The 14,667-nt window shown below is 37.5% G+C and overlaps 1 protein-coding gene across 1 annotated transcript; it reads right to left on the reverse strand.

Moving 5' to 3' along the window:
- Positions 1–278: 278 nt before the first annotated feature.
- Positions 279–6,601, reverse strand: LOC135480664 (palmitoyltransferase ZDHHC12-B-like). The gene is made up of 5 exons (XM_064760560.1): positions 6,140–6,601; positions 5,075–5,208; positions 2,673–2,789; positions 1,677–1,843; positions 279–1,306 (listed from the first exon to the last, which is right to left on the reverse strand). The coding sequence occupies exons 1-5, from the start codon at positions 6,240–6,242 to the stop codon at positions 979–981; spliced, it is 849 nt and encodes a 282-aa protein (XP_064616630.1). The 5' UTR covers positions 6,243–6,601; the 3' UTR covers positions 279–978.
- Positions 6,602–14,667: the final 8,066 nt, after the last annotated feature.

The raw sequence follows: 14,667 nt of genomic DNA on the forward strand, positions 1-14,667 counted from the left end.
AAATTGGAAAGGTATTTAACACCGAGATCAATTTGTCACAAAAATTCTTACACAAATTTACATACGGTAGAGTATAATCACATTCAGTTCAGTTGCGCTTCACTCAAATACTGCAATAGTTTTTCCTTTCGGAAATTTTCATCTTTTCTTTTCTGTTTCGTTGAAATACATGCGCATGAAACAGCTCTGAAGGTATAGCTCAAAACAAGCTGCCAAAAACAAGAAAAAATGAAGTTAGTGTAACCTAATGAATGCATCTCATCTAGATGTGTAAGAGTTATTTGCCCCTGAACGATACATATCACCCTAAATGACCAAAAATTTTGTCCACAAAAGTACATTTTTAGGGGCAAATAAATGTCACAAAATACTTTTTTTTCGCGCTGAAACTTTTTCCAGTACAGTTATCATTTCATGTTCCATGCAAACCTCAAAATATTTTTTCTCAAATTTCAATTAGAACTCTCAGAATCATGAAAAATGGGCCAGCTAGTCATGGACAAAATTTCTGGTCATTTAGGCTAATTTTTACATTCAAAAGTGCAGACTCTGAGATTCCGACAAGTTATCAGGTTGGGGTTTTTTGTGCAACATCATCTATCAAGTTGGTTTAATGTTCACAACACACATGTATGTGTGAATTGACAAGTTTGAGATGTCACACCAACAATCATGAAGTTCACACAAAGTTCTCCGACTTGTTAACAGGTAGCATGTTGTTCTGTGGGGTTAAACACCCTCTGTTGGCAAGAGGAGACAACTTGGCATGGAAATGTGTCTAGTTAATGAGTATGCATGTGATAAAATTCTATGAAATGGTAAAAACATTTTTGTCATTAAATTCAGCAAGAAAGATGGTTTGGCACTAAGATGCCGAGAAAACATACACAAAAAACCCTCAAACAAACATACAAACAAGGTCACTGGGTTGGATTTTAAGTTTCTGCAGTTATGTGGTCACATCTTCACGGGACCGCATCACACAATCCCAGAATTCTTCACTTCGGCTTTCTTGGAGTAGATGAGCTCCCAGCGTCGAATGTTGTGGGTGCAGAGGAAGTTGTAGATGTTTTTGATGATGCCTTCATCAAAAGGATTGTAGTCCTCGTCTAGGTACTTGAGGTACGTGATTCTCTCCCTTGAGACGCTCTCCCATGTGGTGACGCCGCGTGACATGAGGTATGTATGGAAGGCCAGCAGGCCAGTCACCACAAAGCCACCTATCAGAAGCACGATCATATCCAGGATAAACAGCATGTTGTCATGGAACCACTCTCCCCATTCGACCTGGAACGCCATGGCTTTCCTGAGAGTCACAAAAACCAAAACCAACATTATCTGTAAACTGTACTATACTTGCTTATTTTAGTTTATATTTGCTTTTTTACTTGGTCGGGCTACTCAAGAACATAGGTATTTCACTGATTTAGATTACAAATGTACGTATTTACGATTAGAGGTTTTACATTGTCATGGTTCCAGTAACATGGGGTCTTTACATACATGTATGTGACAAGTTTCTTTCCCCTCCATGGTTGTTATTTTCCCCGGACTCTGCCCAGTTTCCTACCACCCTAATACTGGCTCTAAGTGAAATTTTCTTGAGTACGGTCTAAAATACAACTGAAATAAATAAACAAATCCTTGCCTTGAAACACTGCCATCCCCAAACTTACCACGTAATGAGCAGTGTCCACCAGACGAGGACAGCTGTGGTGAGGAGGAAGAGCCAGAAGAACTTGTGGTTCCTCTCTCCGACACAGGCCTCTAGCCAGGGGCAGTGATGGTCATACTTCCTTACACAACGCTGACAGTCTTCACAGTGCTTCGTTCTCATTGGTTGCTGCAAATACATCACGAGTGATGGTTGATGGGACTTCGTTTACATACGCATATACTTATTTCTTTCTACTCTATTCCACATAAAGCATTTTTCAAGTGACATATTATGCACAATTCTGACTGATTTATCCATTTTAAAGTTTTTTTTTCGAATTTTTGCGAATTTCTTATGAGGGAAACTTAAGTGTTGACATCAAAAGCATCACTTAAGGCCTTTGTGGGCTTGAAAAGTGCATCTATATTATTCGAGCTTGAAAACATTTCTTACAATTGTGTACAATATTGTTTGTGATTGGAAACAGAAAGTCTTACACAAGACAGAAATAGGGCAAGAAACCCTGGAGTAAACCACCAACCTCAGACAAGTAACTGATCAACTAGCCTACATGTTGGCTGGTTTACAAAGTCTTGAAATTCTTCAACCTTTCTGCCTGTTTACAAGCTATTTATTTAAGCATTTCCTGAAGGCATTATTCTGTGTTGAGTGGTAAAATTGTACATTTTGTGAAGCCCTGAAACTGGCCAATCCAACCAATGTATTTCTGTCTCTAAAATCAAATTACAAATGTGCATAAATTGCACTGAAAGACTCCTTTATATGCAAAAAGGTTGAGCAATTAGGGTACATGTTTATTATTCTCATGTGAAAAAACAACTTTTTTCCTGGTTCTAACATACTGTCATGTTCTCAACACTACCATGATGACACGGATACTGAAAATTATTATTAAACCATAATTATTCATTCATTCATTAATCTGACCTATTCACAATGTACATATTGTGGCCTATTTAACAGCATTATTGTCACCCAATTACCATAATGTTACCTGAATTTCACAGTAGTCACATCGTCTGTATTTACAGTCGCCTGGTTTGTGAGTACCCAGCATGCAACTGTCCTCCGCTTCTGCTTCCTCATCCGAATTGTTGTTAACGCTGTTCTTCTGTGACAAAGAATAGATATACTGGTTAACGCTGTTCTTTTGTGACATAAAGAATAGATATATTGGTTAACGCTGTTCTTCTGTGACGTAAAGAATAGATATACTCGTTAATGCTGTTCTTCTGTGACGTAAAGAATAGATATACTGGTTAACGCTGTTCTTCTGTGATGTAAAGAATACATATATTGGTTAACGATGTTCTTCTGTGACGTAAAGAATAGATATATTGGCTAATGCTGTTCTTCTGTGAAGTAAAGAATAGATATATTGGCTAACGCTGTTCTTCTGTGACGTAAAGAATAGATATATTGGCTAACCCTGTTCTTCTGTGAAGTAAAGAATAGATATATTGGCTAATGCTGTTCTTCCGTGAAGTGAAGAATAGATATATTGGTTAACGCTGTTCTTCTGTGGCGTAAAGAATAGATATATTGGTTAACGCTATTCCCCTGTGAAGTGAAGAATAGATATATTGGTTAACGCTGTTCTTCTGTGAAGTGAAGAATAGATATATTGGCTAACGCTGTTCTTCTGTGACGTAAAGGATAGATATATTGGTTAATGCTGTTCTTCTGTGACGTAAAGAATAGATATACTGGTTAACGCTGTTTTTCTGTGAAGTGAAGAATAGATATATTGGCTAACGCTGTTCTTCTGTGACGTAAAGAATAGATATATTGGTTAACGCTGTTCTTCTGTGATGTAAAGAATAGATATATTGGTTAACGCTGTTCTTCTGTGATGTAAAGAATAGATATATTGGTTAACGCTATTCTTCTGTGAAGTGAAGAATAGATATATTGGTTAACGCTGTTCTTCTGTGACGTAAAGAATAGATATATTGGTTAACGCTGTTCTTCTGTAAAGTAAAGAATGGATATATTGGTTAACCCTGTTCTTCTGTGACGTAAAGAATGGATATATTGGTTAACGCTGTTCTTCTGTGACGTAAAAGATAGATATATTGGTTAAAGCTGTTCTTCTGTGAAGTGAAGAATAGATATATTGGCTAACGCTGTTCTTCTGTGACGTAAAGAATAGATATATTGGTTAACGCTGTTCCTCTGTGACTTAAAGAATAGATGTGTTGAAGCTGGGTGGACTTTAAATGGCGTTTTTCCCCCAGCACCACATTTTGTTCAACTATAATTCAAGTCTTACACAAGATGTCTATGGCTTACTCCAAACAATCACTCACTCTAACTGACCATGGTTCGCTTTCACAAAGCCTTGTAAATCAACTTTTCTTATCATTTCTCCTATAAAATGAGATTGCTTTATTGTGAATGAGATCACTACAACCTAGATAGCATCTTTTATGAAAAAATTTGTGCATGAAAGTTGTCCCAGATTTTGTACCGTCATCCAACTCGACACTGTATGTATAATACTTTCTTGTTTATTATGAACGGGATTATCTAATCCAGTATATGTACAATGCTTTATTGTTTTTAGTGACAGAGCATGTTAGTTAAGTGTGTTTATCAGTCCCTGTGACTGCAAACAGAACTGTCAAGGTTAAAAAGCATGTGGAAGTGTTTTACAATAATAATAATATAATAATATCTTTATTTACTGATATTTATAAACTCTTCTTCCCCAAGGCCTTCACAGAGAAAACAAATATATAGGACACATGTACTTCAGAGCCCAATCAAAAATCAGACCAATATATACAAGATAAACAAGATATAATATATCTATAAAACAAGATAAAGCACCATGTAGTGAAAAGTGAAGCTATATACATTCATACATACAAAAAAACAACACAGCCAATAGTGTGGTCCCTGCAACTGCCCAAACCAGCAGGAGAAGTAAGGTAGTGGGAGACGGCCATTGCCAACCCCTTCCTACCCCTCCGCTGGCTGGAACCCCCTACACACATGTAAAGAAACAAACCAAGTGAGTGGGAGATGTCTCTTGCGACACATATGAAAAGGGAGTTACAAAATAACTCCCCTTATCCTCTTGTTTCACCTTATCTCCGCATCCACACTTATCTACATGTATATGCCTTGCAAATCCATTTTTTGAACAATATTTTGAGATCTCTTCTCTGTTCACACTTTTCCTTGTGTACCTGCAACTGTGTGCGCACGAACTGCTTCAGTCACATGCGCCACACTTGGAAACTCTTTAATCTAAATGATGAAACTTCTGACAAGAACTGCACCTGGCCGTTAGACTTGTGACAATGTCTAGATGCACTGTATAAAGTTCTTGTTTGTATAAAATTCAAACTTCTGCCCAATGGGTTCTTGAGTCAATAAATAAAGGCCTACCTTGTTGGGTAGAGGGACAAACCCTGGATCCACCAGACATGCACAGTAGTACATCAGCATGGAGAGCAGCAGAAGTCCCAGGTAGCTGATCCCATATGCAGGTTCCTCTAGATGCAACACTGAACGACTCAGAGCTGAAACAAAGCGCCAGCTGCATAAGGACGCAAGTATGTAGTCGTATTAAATTTTAAACGTTGACTGTGGCGATATTTAATATTCCGAAAGTTAACGGCCACATCGCTGTGAATTAACATATCTGCGACATAAACACCCTTACACTGTCGTCAAAAACAGGTACACAGGTACCTGAAGGTGTTCATTTAAATCATGACAAAAAGTAACTTTCAAAGAAGCTCTGAATACCAGAAATTGTAAAACATACGACGCTTACAGAATGTCAGTACAAGCCTACCTCAAGATAAATCTGACGTTAGTTCGAGATTGCTCTAACGTTGGGTTTGGCAAATTTTTGTTCGGCCAAGGACGACCCTAATATCAGAGCACCTTCCATCTAAAAACCTAACGCAGTTCACGGCGTTACCCATCAAATATCTCTCCATGGCTTTGAATTTGCAAACACTTGGGTTACATATCTTTTATGACAAGCACAATGTCGATCGGCCATTTCCTTGAATGCGTGGGCCCCAAGATTCCTTGGTGATTCTCAAAGCGAATGGCTGCACTGACAGCCTCGACACATCTGACAAGTGTAAGTAACTGCATCAAGTTCTTAAGTCGAGGACCATCCCTCGCTATACCTAACATCATGAAAATCTCAGGCTAAACGGACATTTGTACAAACATCAAAGTTTATCATCTTACCATGAAATACGCTGATATATTGTAAATAATGGTCTGGAGTTGTGTTTCATGAACTTTTTACTGTTTGAAAACAAGGTACAACATAAATACTTTATATACGAAACGACAAGGGATGACACAGTTAGGGTACAACATGACAAGGGATGACATTCTGGGTACGAAATGACAAGATTCTCCGAAAAGACATCACAAGTTTAGTTAAGATAGTGACAATTTTTCCACTGGTAATTCCAGGATACTTACACGTGTCTTTTACCATCAAAGTTATCGGAACGCCCAGACAGAGAGCAGTGTGAACAGTTCGGATGAAAATGTTCACACCACATCGGCACTTTCTACAAATCATTTTTGATGTCAACTTCTACTAGTTAAATGAGAAATATGATGGCTAATTTCTGCAGATGTCTGGACAATGGCCGAATGTTCGCAAGTCATGAGTGAGCGCTGTCTTCATCAACCACGGCTGCAAATCGACTGGTAGATTTCTGACATTACATGTTGTTGTTGTTTTCATCTGCCGGCTTAGCGTCAACCAAAAACCGCTATACTGAGCCAGTGATTTGGTTATAAAAGGCAAAATTACGATTTTACATCAGCCAGAATCAACCATCTTTTACAATACGCCTGAACTCTATAGATCTGGCGTCTCTGGAGCAGACAAAATCAGTCCCGTGCATAATCAAGCCGCAGAAAAAATAAAGTTGATATCGTTTCCATCTTGATTGACGTCACGACCCACCGTCCTTGACATTCACCAAACTTCTCGCAAGGACAAATCGTTTCAGTACATCATATATCAACATGCGGTTTTCAGCTAAAATTTTACAGTACAAATTTGAATTTCTAAATTTGACAAGAACTGTTGTTTTTCACGCACGCTTTCATGTGAACAGTGGTTGTTAATAGTTACCTCATTACCCCCAGTCATTGCAAGTAGTCTATGCATGTCTATCAAAGACGACTACAATGCATGTAGGCCAACCTGTACATGCGAACATCAAAACTGTTGATAGGCCTCTCATAGTTGTTATCTGATTGATCTGTTGGCTTTTAATCAGGCGTACAAGGTATATGTTCTCAATGTACACAAAACCTCTAAAAGACTGGAAGGGGCGCCCGAGGCTGAGGTGGATAGCACATCAGCGCGGCGTAATGACCCAGGAGACTCTCACAACGGCGGTAGCTGTCAGTTCAAGCCCCGCTCAGGCTGGCTTCCTCTCCATCCACAGGTTGCTGGCAGACCTCCTGCCCGGTTTCCTGTCACCATGATGCTGGTCGTCCTCGTATAAGTGAAATATTCTTGAATACGACGTGAAACACCAATCAAATATATAAAGAAATAAGAGAATCCGGAAAGCTGAGCAAATTTGATGCCAATGATGAAAATTACCCTGTGTGAAATATCCACTCAATCAGATTGTTTTAAAAGTGGCTATAGAGGATTTTCGTTCAAAAAAAAAAAGATAAAAAAAAAAAGCTGATTAGAACAAATCCAGTCCAATTTTTGTTATTATTTTATAATAGCTTGAATAATCTTTACCTTTCACAAAATATCTATGCATGTTACCATTCATATCTGGTAATGCAAGTTGAAAGTTCATAAAAGTATGGAAATTAATAAAAAAAAAAGACAAATGAACTTTTTACAAAAAATCATCAGGATTGTCGCTTTGTTCAGGATTGTCGCTTTGTATTATTAGTAGTAGTTTATACCACCCATGCAACTGACAACAAACTCATTATTGAAATATCTAAGGACGTTCATACAAAAATTAGACCAACAAAATAAAGAACTTGGTGAAGATCTTTTTTTATACCATGCCATTCAATTTTAATACTCTTGCAGAGAAGGCCTTATAGTCTTGTTTTAATTATCTAAAATTTCACCCAAAAAGTGCATCTTAGAGGAAAACAAATGGAAGAAAAAATATTTCTTCCGCTTTTCCAGTACCTGTAGAATATCATCCTACCTAATAAAACAACCTCAATACACCTTTCTAAGATCAATGTAACTTTCAGCCTGAGGATAAGGTAGAACGTGAAACTTTGTCATGGGCAAATTTTTAGGTCATTTACTGTAATAAAACAACAACAACAACAACAACAAAAACCCAGCAAAAAACAAGAAAACAATATGATACAATGTACTAAACTCCATGTTTAAGCCCTGGTTTATAAAATGAATACCAATACAATACATAATGACAACAATATGTTGACTTTATAAGCAACAGAGAACAAGCCATACAAATCCAGTTGTCATTATCAACAAACACCTTAAGAAAAAATCAGTTTCCAGAATTTTTAATAACTGGCCATGTAATTAAGCTGTTACACAACAATTAGAGTCTGGCAATATCTCCAATATTATCATAATGCGTGAATGTGAATGTAAAATTTCACATCATAAGTCAATGACTCATTCACCTCAAATTTTAGGTTAACTGCCTGTTTTGGGGACAATTACCAGTACTCAAGAAATTTTACTTCCATGACTGCAATCACATTTATGGCTATTGAAAATTTAGCCATGCCCCTATAAAACCTGTTGTTCAAAAAAGTTCAAAAATTAATATATATCAGGAAAACGAAAAATAACCCCATTAACTTCAAAGTGATGCAACTCACTTTCTTTGGGTGGTTAACAGTTTATTTCTGGTGGCAGAGACGGACAAAAAAAGTTAATAAATTTTGTAACATAAAGTGAAATCAGTAATAGTGACAGGTGGAATTTTTTCACGATAACAACAATATGACTAGTAAAACAAGTGAACAAAGAAGACAAACAAATCCCCCACACCAAAAAAAAAAAAAAATGACAATAATCAGTGACAAGAACTACTAAAAGGAGGAGCAAAATCTGTTGTTGCCAGTTTGAAGGATATTGTTCAAATTAAAAACAAAACTGAAAAAATATGTTTTCTGATTGCATGCGTAGTGATGACCTTGTTTTCTTTAAAACTTTTCCACCTTAAGTGCATACAAAATTTTGCCAGCCAATTACATGTAGTACAAGCAGAAATTCTACTGAAAAATGAAATTTAGTATCATAATATCCCAAATTACATCAATTCAAAAAAAGTGTCAGTAGAGTTTTACTTTGGAATGCATTTATTATCAAAGAGAACAACAATGTAACATCATGAGTGAATTGTGTTTACCGGGTTATTCAAAACAATGAATAAAAACTCCATTAGCATGATTAAAAATGCTGGCATTGTGCATTGACTAAAACATGTCCCCAGGCCCATCGTTTGACAGGTTGTGCTACCACATGTATGCCAGGTTTTTAGCTGTCCTTTATTTTCAGATTCCTAGTCACATACATCACAGCAATTAAAATAAGACAGATTTGACAACATCAATTTACCTCAAAATGTCAATACTATTTTTTATGGCAAAAAGCCAGGATATGTAATATATATATATATGCATAAATGTATATGTATACAGCATTATTTAAAATTATAAGAAACAACTGTCTGCATAGTAAATTTGTGACCTTATAGTTGTTTCCGAGGAATTTTTTTCTTTTGTTTTCCTTATTCTAATTGCCTCATGCGCCAGCACCATAGAAAGATTAATATATGAGTACGTACATAAAAAAAAGACAAGAGTTCAGAGATCAATGGCAGTGCTATGCAGATACTTTAAGGCATGTGCTGAACATCTTGTTGCAAGATTTCTTACATATCTATAATACATGTACAGTTATTAGTGTATCATTTTCACCAGAGTTATGTAAAATCATCAGGGGCTGAGGTGGATCACGAAGTGATATTAGACTTAAGTCAAAATTTCAAACCACTTTTAAATTGCTATTTCTTGTAACCTGGTCAAAATAAGGCTTGCTGTAGTAAATTCTGGGTAAGTTATTATAAAAAACAATTATGGATAATACCAGGTTTAATTTTTGAAATTGTGACTTATTTCTAAGATTGTGGTGGTTTTTCAACAGGCTCTGCCCAGTTTCCTCGTCAGCATAATGCTTTCCGCCATCATATCAGTCACATACTCTTGATTACGATGTAAAACACTAATCAATCAATCAAATCAAACAAAATTATCCAAAATAATGTCTATCAGATATATTCTTTTCTTTACACGCAACCAGGGAAAAATGCTTGATACTGTCCACTTGGATATTATCGTGGTCACGTGATACTGTCCCACACCTCTCGGCTAGTTTACACTTGGTTCTGCCGACACGGTAAAGGTCTTATTAACCGTTCAGTAAAGTGATGAGCTCCTGAAAATAAAAGGCCAAGATATATTATACACATGTGTAAAGAGTATGTTTAAAAAAAAAAACAACAACAAAAAACAATGATCCGCAATTATTTGTAATTGCAAATCATTGTTTTTTTATAAGTAAAACTATAAATACAAACATGTTGAAAAGATACAAAGGGCGATTTGTCATGTATGATGTCCTCAAGATAATGTAGCAGAGCAGCACTAATCTTGACCCTTTGTTTTTAAGGTAAGATGTCTCCGAAGGGTTCAAACCCACTGTTGTATTGTATATTTATTTTATTTATTTGATTGGTGTTTTACGCCATACTCAAGAATATTTCACTTATACAACGGCAGCCACCATTATGGTGGAACGAAACCAGGCAGAGCAAGGGGGAAACCCACGACCATCCCTAGGTTGCTGACAGACCTTCCCACTTATGGCCGGAGAGGAAGCCAGCATGAGCTGGGCTTGAACTCACAGCAACCGCAGTTGTATTGTACAAAACTCTACAACATGTATCCATTAACATCAGTCTGCCAACCAGCCAGATTGACAAACTAGAAATTCCTAGTCAGTATAAATGCATACTACCCCATAAAGAATTCATGAAATGTAACTAATAAAGGATGATTGTAAATGTTCTGTGTTTAAGCTGTGTTATTAGACGAAAGTTATTCTTCTATTCGGTCCGGACTATATGGATGGAAAATTGCCAGTGTGGCTTTTAGCTGTAATCATTCATTCATTCTTCTATTTGCTGAGGCCCACATATGCATACATTTCTTGTAATCACACGACACTGCACATTTTCTCCCACAGCACTCAGGATGATTCAAATGTTACGCCAGTGGTGAAAATCATAGCAATGAGGAAGGTGTACATGTAGGGCCCAATGCAGACTTAAACAATACCCCCACATCCCCCAATCCTCACACCCTCCTCCCCCACAAATCCCCACTACCACCAGCACACACACACACACACACACACACACACACACACACACACACACACTATTCTTCCCATTGAAAGCTGTTCTGACGATGTTCATTAACTTTGGCTGACAGCTGAGACCATACACACCTTAACATTTAAAGCCATTTTTACACTCCAATATAAGACTGAATAGCTTTCTACCCATGCATGCTGAAACATGACACAGACTAAATATGGATTTCGAAAACGTAACTTTTCACAAATCTGTTAAAATCATAAATATTTCACTTAAATCAACAATAAATTGATCTTGGCATCATTACCTTTGTCAGTGAATACTCTGGATCACTCAGCTTCTCAATGACATCAAAGTGATCAGTGTTTGGGATATATACTAGCTTACTGTTGATACTACTGGCAACCAACTCCTACAACATACAAACACGGGTGTTATAGCAGCGGCTTCACATGTAGTCAACATAAGCTAATCGGCCAATCAGCTCTGTTTCCTTGCTCTGAACCTTTCAGTGCCATGCGCCAACCGAGACAGCAACAAGTACCATTTTTAAAGTCTTTGGTATGACCCGTCCTGGGTTTGATCCTGGATCTTCCGAACTCCAGACGGACGCTTTAACTGTTAGGACCCTGAAGTGGTTAATAAAGTGGTAAAGCTAAAAACTTTACAGATGGGTGAATGATGCCATACCATAATACAACCTGTATGTATGTACATACACGGGTATGTAAAAATCACATACAAAAACACTCAAGGCTGATATGACTCCCAGCACCTACCTTGTTAAAGTGTTCAGTTTGTGCCTGGAAACTTGGGGGATCATGCTCAGCTGTGACAATCAGAAGTCTTCTTTTAGCGCTATGTTTCACAACAGACTGAATCACATGGTCTGGACTGTTCTCCCAAGCTTCCTCTCTGAAAATAACATGCATGCAATTCTATGTTTAAAACATGTAAAAATAGGAAATAAAAATTGAAAAAGTAGGACTGCTCAATTTTAACAGCAGCTATCTCATCTGGTCCTTGATGTATTGGAAACTACAGTAATAGGGCTGCGCTGAAATGCCTTCTTTGAGGTCATTCTCCTGTTCAAAAAGTGCATTCACAGGAGTAAGATGTGGTTAGGTGGAGCCTCAAAAAATGGCTAATGGCAAGTTTCGCAGTGAAAGCGGCATAAAGTTAGTTGAAGATATAGCTTTAAGACAGACTTTTTTCTTGTAAATTAATTTGGATAGCCTAGGGTAAACGTTATCTATTTTGTTATCCATTTGAAGGTACATGTAATACAAAAATTCTGGCCATCATCAGATACAACAGACATCTTTGGCAAACTCTGACAAATATATATATATATATATTTTACCTAAGCTGAAGAGGATGAACATTTCGATGTCTCGTTACCTCTTTTAACAAGGGAGGTAATTCAGAACAGGCCTATTATATCCACACTGAGCGGGATAGTGCACGAGTTTCACAATCACAACACAACACATCCTCCCCAACACAATGTCACGAGGACTGACCTTACTCCGACCTACACCATATATGTCAAATCTAAATGTATTTAGAATTTAACCAATTTGATCAATTCTTCAATTCTGAATTGGTGTAAGTACTGATGTCTATATACATTTGTATCAAACAAAACTTGCAATTTGATAATGTGAAGATCAGGACACAGCACTAAACTGAAGTAAGGCTAAACCAATTAATATTTCTGTTTAACAGAGAGAGTCTTTTCTCCATGTTGGCAGAGAGTGTAAAAATAAAATAAAGCTGAAAAATCAGCCAAATTTGTGGGAGGTGTGAACTGTCACAGCAACTGTTCCTGACAAATCAGCCACATTTGTGGGAGGTGTGAACTGTCACAGCAAATGTTCCTGACAAATCAGCTAAGTTTGTGGGAAGTGGGAACTGTCACAGCAACTGTTCCTGACAAATCAGCCACATTTGTGGGAAGTGTGAACTGTCACAGCAACTGTTCCTGACAAATCAGCCACATTTGTGAGAAGTGTGAACTGTCACAGCAACTGTTCCTGACAAATCAGCCACATTTGTGGGAAGTGTGAATAGACACAGCAACTGTTCCTGACAAAACAGCCACATCTGTGGGAAGTGTGAATAGACACAGCAACTGTTCCTGACAAATCAGCCAAACATGTGGGAAGTGTGAACTGTCAGGGCAACTGTTCCTGACAAATCAGCCAAACATGTGGGAAGTGTGAACTGTCAGGGCAACTGTTCCTGACAAATCAGCCACATTTGTGGGAAGTGTGAATAGACACAGCAACTGTTCCTGACAAATCAGCCAAACATGTGGGAAGTGTGAACTGTCAGGGCAACTGTTTCTGACAAATCAGCCAAATTTATGGGAAGTGTGAACTGTCACAGCAACTGTTTCTGACAAATAAGCCAAATTTATGGGAAGTGTGAACTGTGACAGCAACTGTTTCTGACAAATCAGCCAAATTTGTGGGAAGTGTGAACTGTCACAGATACTGTTCCTGTTCATGACACACATAAATGGAAAGCCTAGAAAAAGTCGAAAATTGCAAACATTAAGTTCAGACACTTCACAATTTTTTGAACCATTTTTGGATTTTTTTTATGTCAGTTTGCCTATGAAACAGAAAATAAAAACGGTGTTGCCTAATTCATAAATGTTAACATGGCGTCAAGACATACATGTCAAATTAACGCTTGATCTTGTCTATTGGACTGATGATCACATGTACAAATGAAGAGTTCATACGCAAAAGCAGATAAATCCATTTTTTCCATTTTGATAGATTTCTTGTTTTCTGATCGTCATATTTTCACAAGTCTTGGTAAAACATTACCTATTGTAAATTTAAGAGTGCAACCCATGTAGTAGGCCTAAACAGCAACATCATCAAAAATCTAGCTTTGAGAAATAATAGGTAAACTTCACTTCTAGTGTCTGTTTCATGTCAGAAACAGACATACCCATGGTACGTTTTAATCAAATCCAGATAAATCCACATTTTCATCGATTTTTAACAGTTTAAACAATACACAATGGCATTAATTAGTTTAATTATTAATGTTGAATGGTGTTTAACGTCGTGTTCAGAGAGAAGCTGCGACGCACACACTATGGTTGTTGTGGTTACAAGATATCACAGGCGTTTTCTCATCCCCACTATGACGAACCCTTTTCGCTATCGCTCGAGCAGATTTCCCTGGCAGCCGCTTTTGCTTCTGTCCTCTTGGGGACTGAATGACTTGCTCAAGGATATCATTGAAGTTTTCCGTTATCCACGCAGTTTATGTTACTTTAGAAGCGACTTGTGTTGTCAAACGGTCACACGTCGGCCAAACATGTGCGCTGCCATTTTGTACAAAACTGCAACACACGTGACCTCAATTCAACCCGCTGAGTGGCTGAACGGATATATCGGGAGTTGTTAAAAATAGATTGTGGCGCTTATCGCTGTTTGAAAACAATCATTATATTTTGCTGCTCGACAGAAGGGCTTAATCGGCTTTTGCAGGAAAACTGACTTCACAGACAAGAAGGGGACGGTTCGAACTGTGTAGAGGCATGCTAACGTTAAA

This window comes from Liolophura sinensis, chromosome 13, assembly GCF_032854445.1.
Source record: "Liolophura sinensis isolate JHLJ2023 chromosome 13, CUHK_Ljap_v2, whole genome shotgun sequence".
Classification (NCBI taxonomy): Eukaryota; Metazoa; Mollusca; class Polyplacophora; order Chitonida; family Chitonidae; genus Liolophura; species Liolophura sinensis.

Excerpts from the sequence above, each read along its gene's own strand:
- LOC135480664 (XM_064760560.1), bottom strand. The coding sequence starts at position 6,242 with ATGATTTGTAGAAAGTGCCGATGTGGTGTGAACATTTTCATCCGAACT. Across the intron at positions 5,209-6,139 it reads TTTGATGGTAAAAGACACGT|CTCTGAGTCGTTCAGTGTTG; the intron begins GTAAGTATCCTG and ends GCTTTGTTTCAG. Across the intron at positions 2,790-5,074 it reads TTGTCCCTCTACCCAACAAG|AAGAACAGCGTTAACAACAA; the intron begins GTAGGCCTTTAT and ends TCTTTGTCACAG.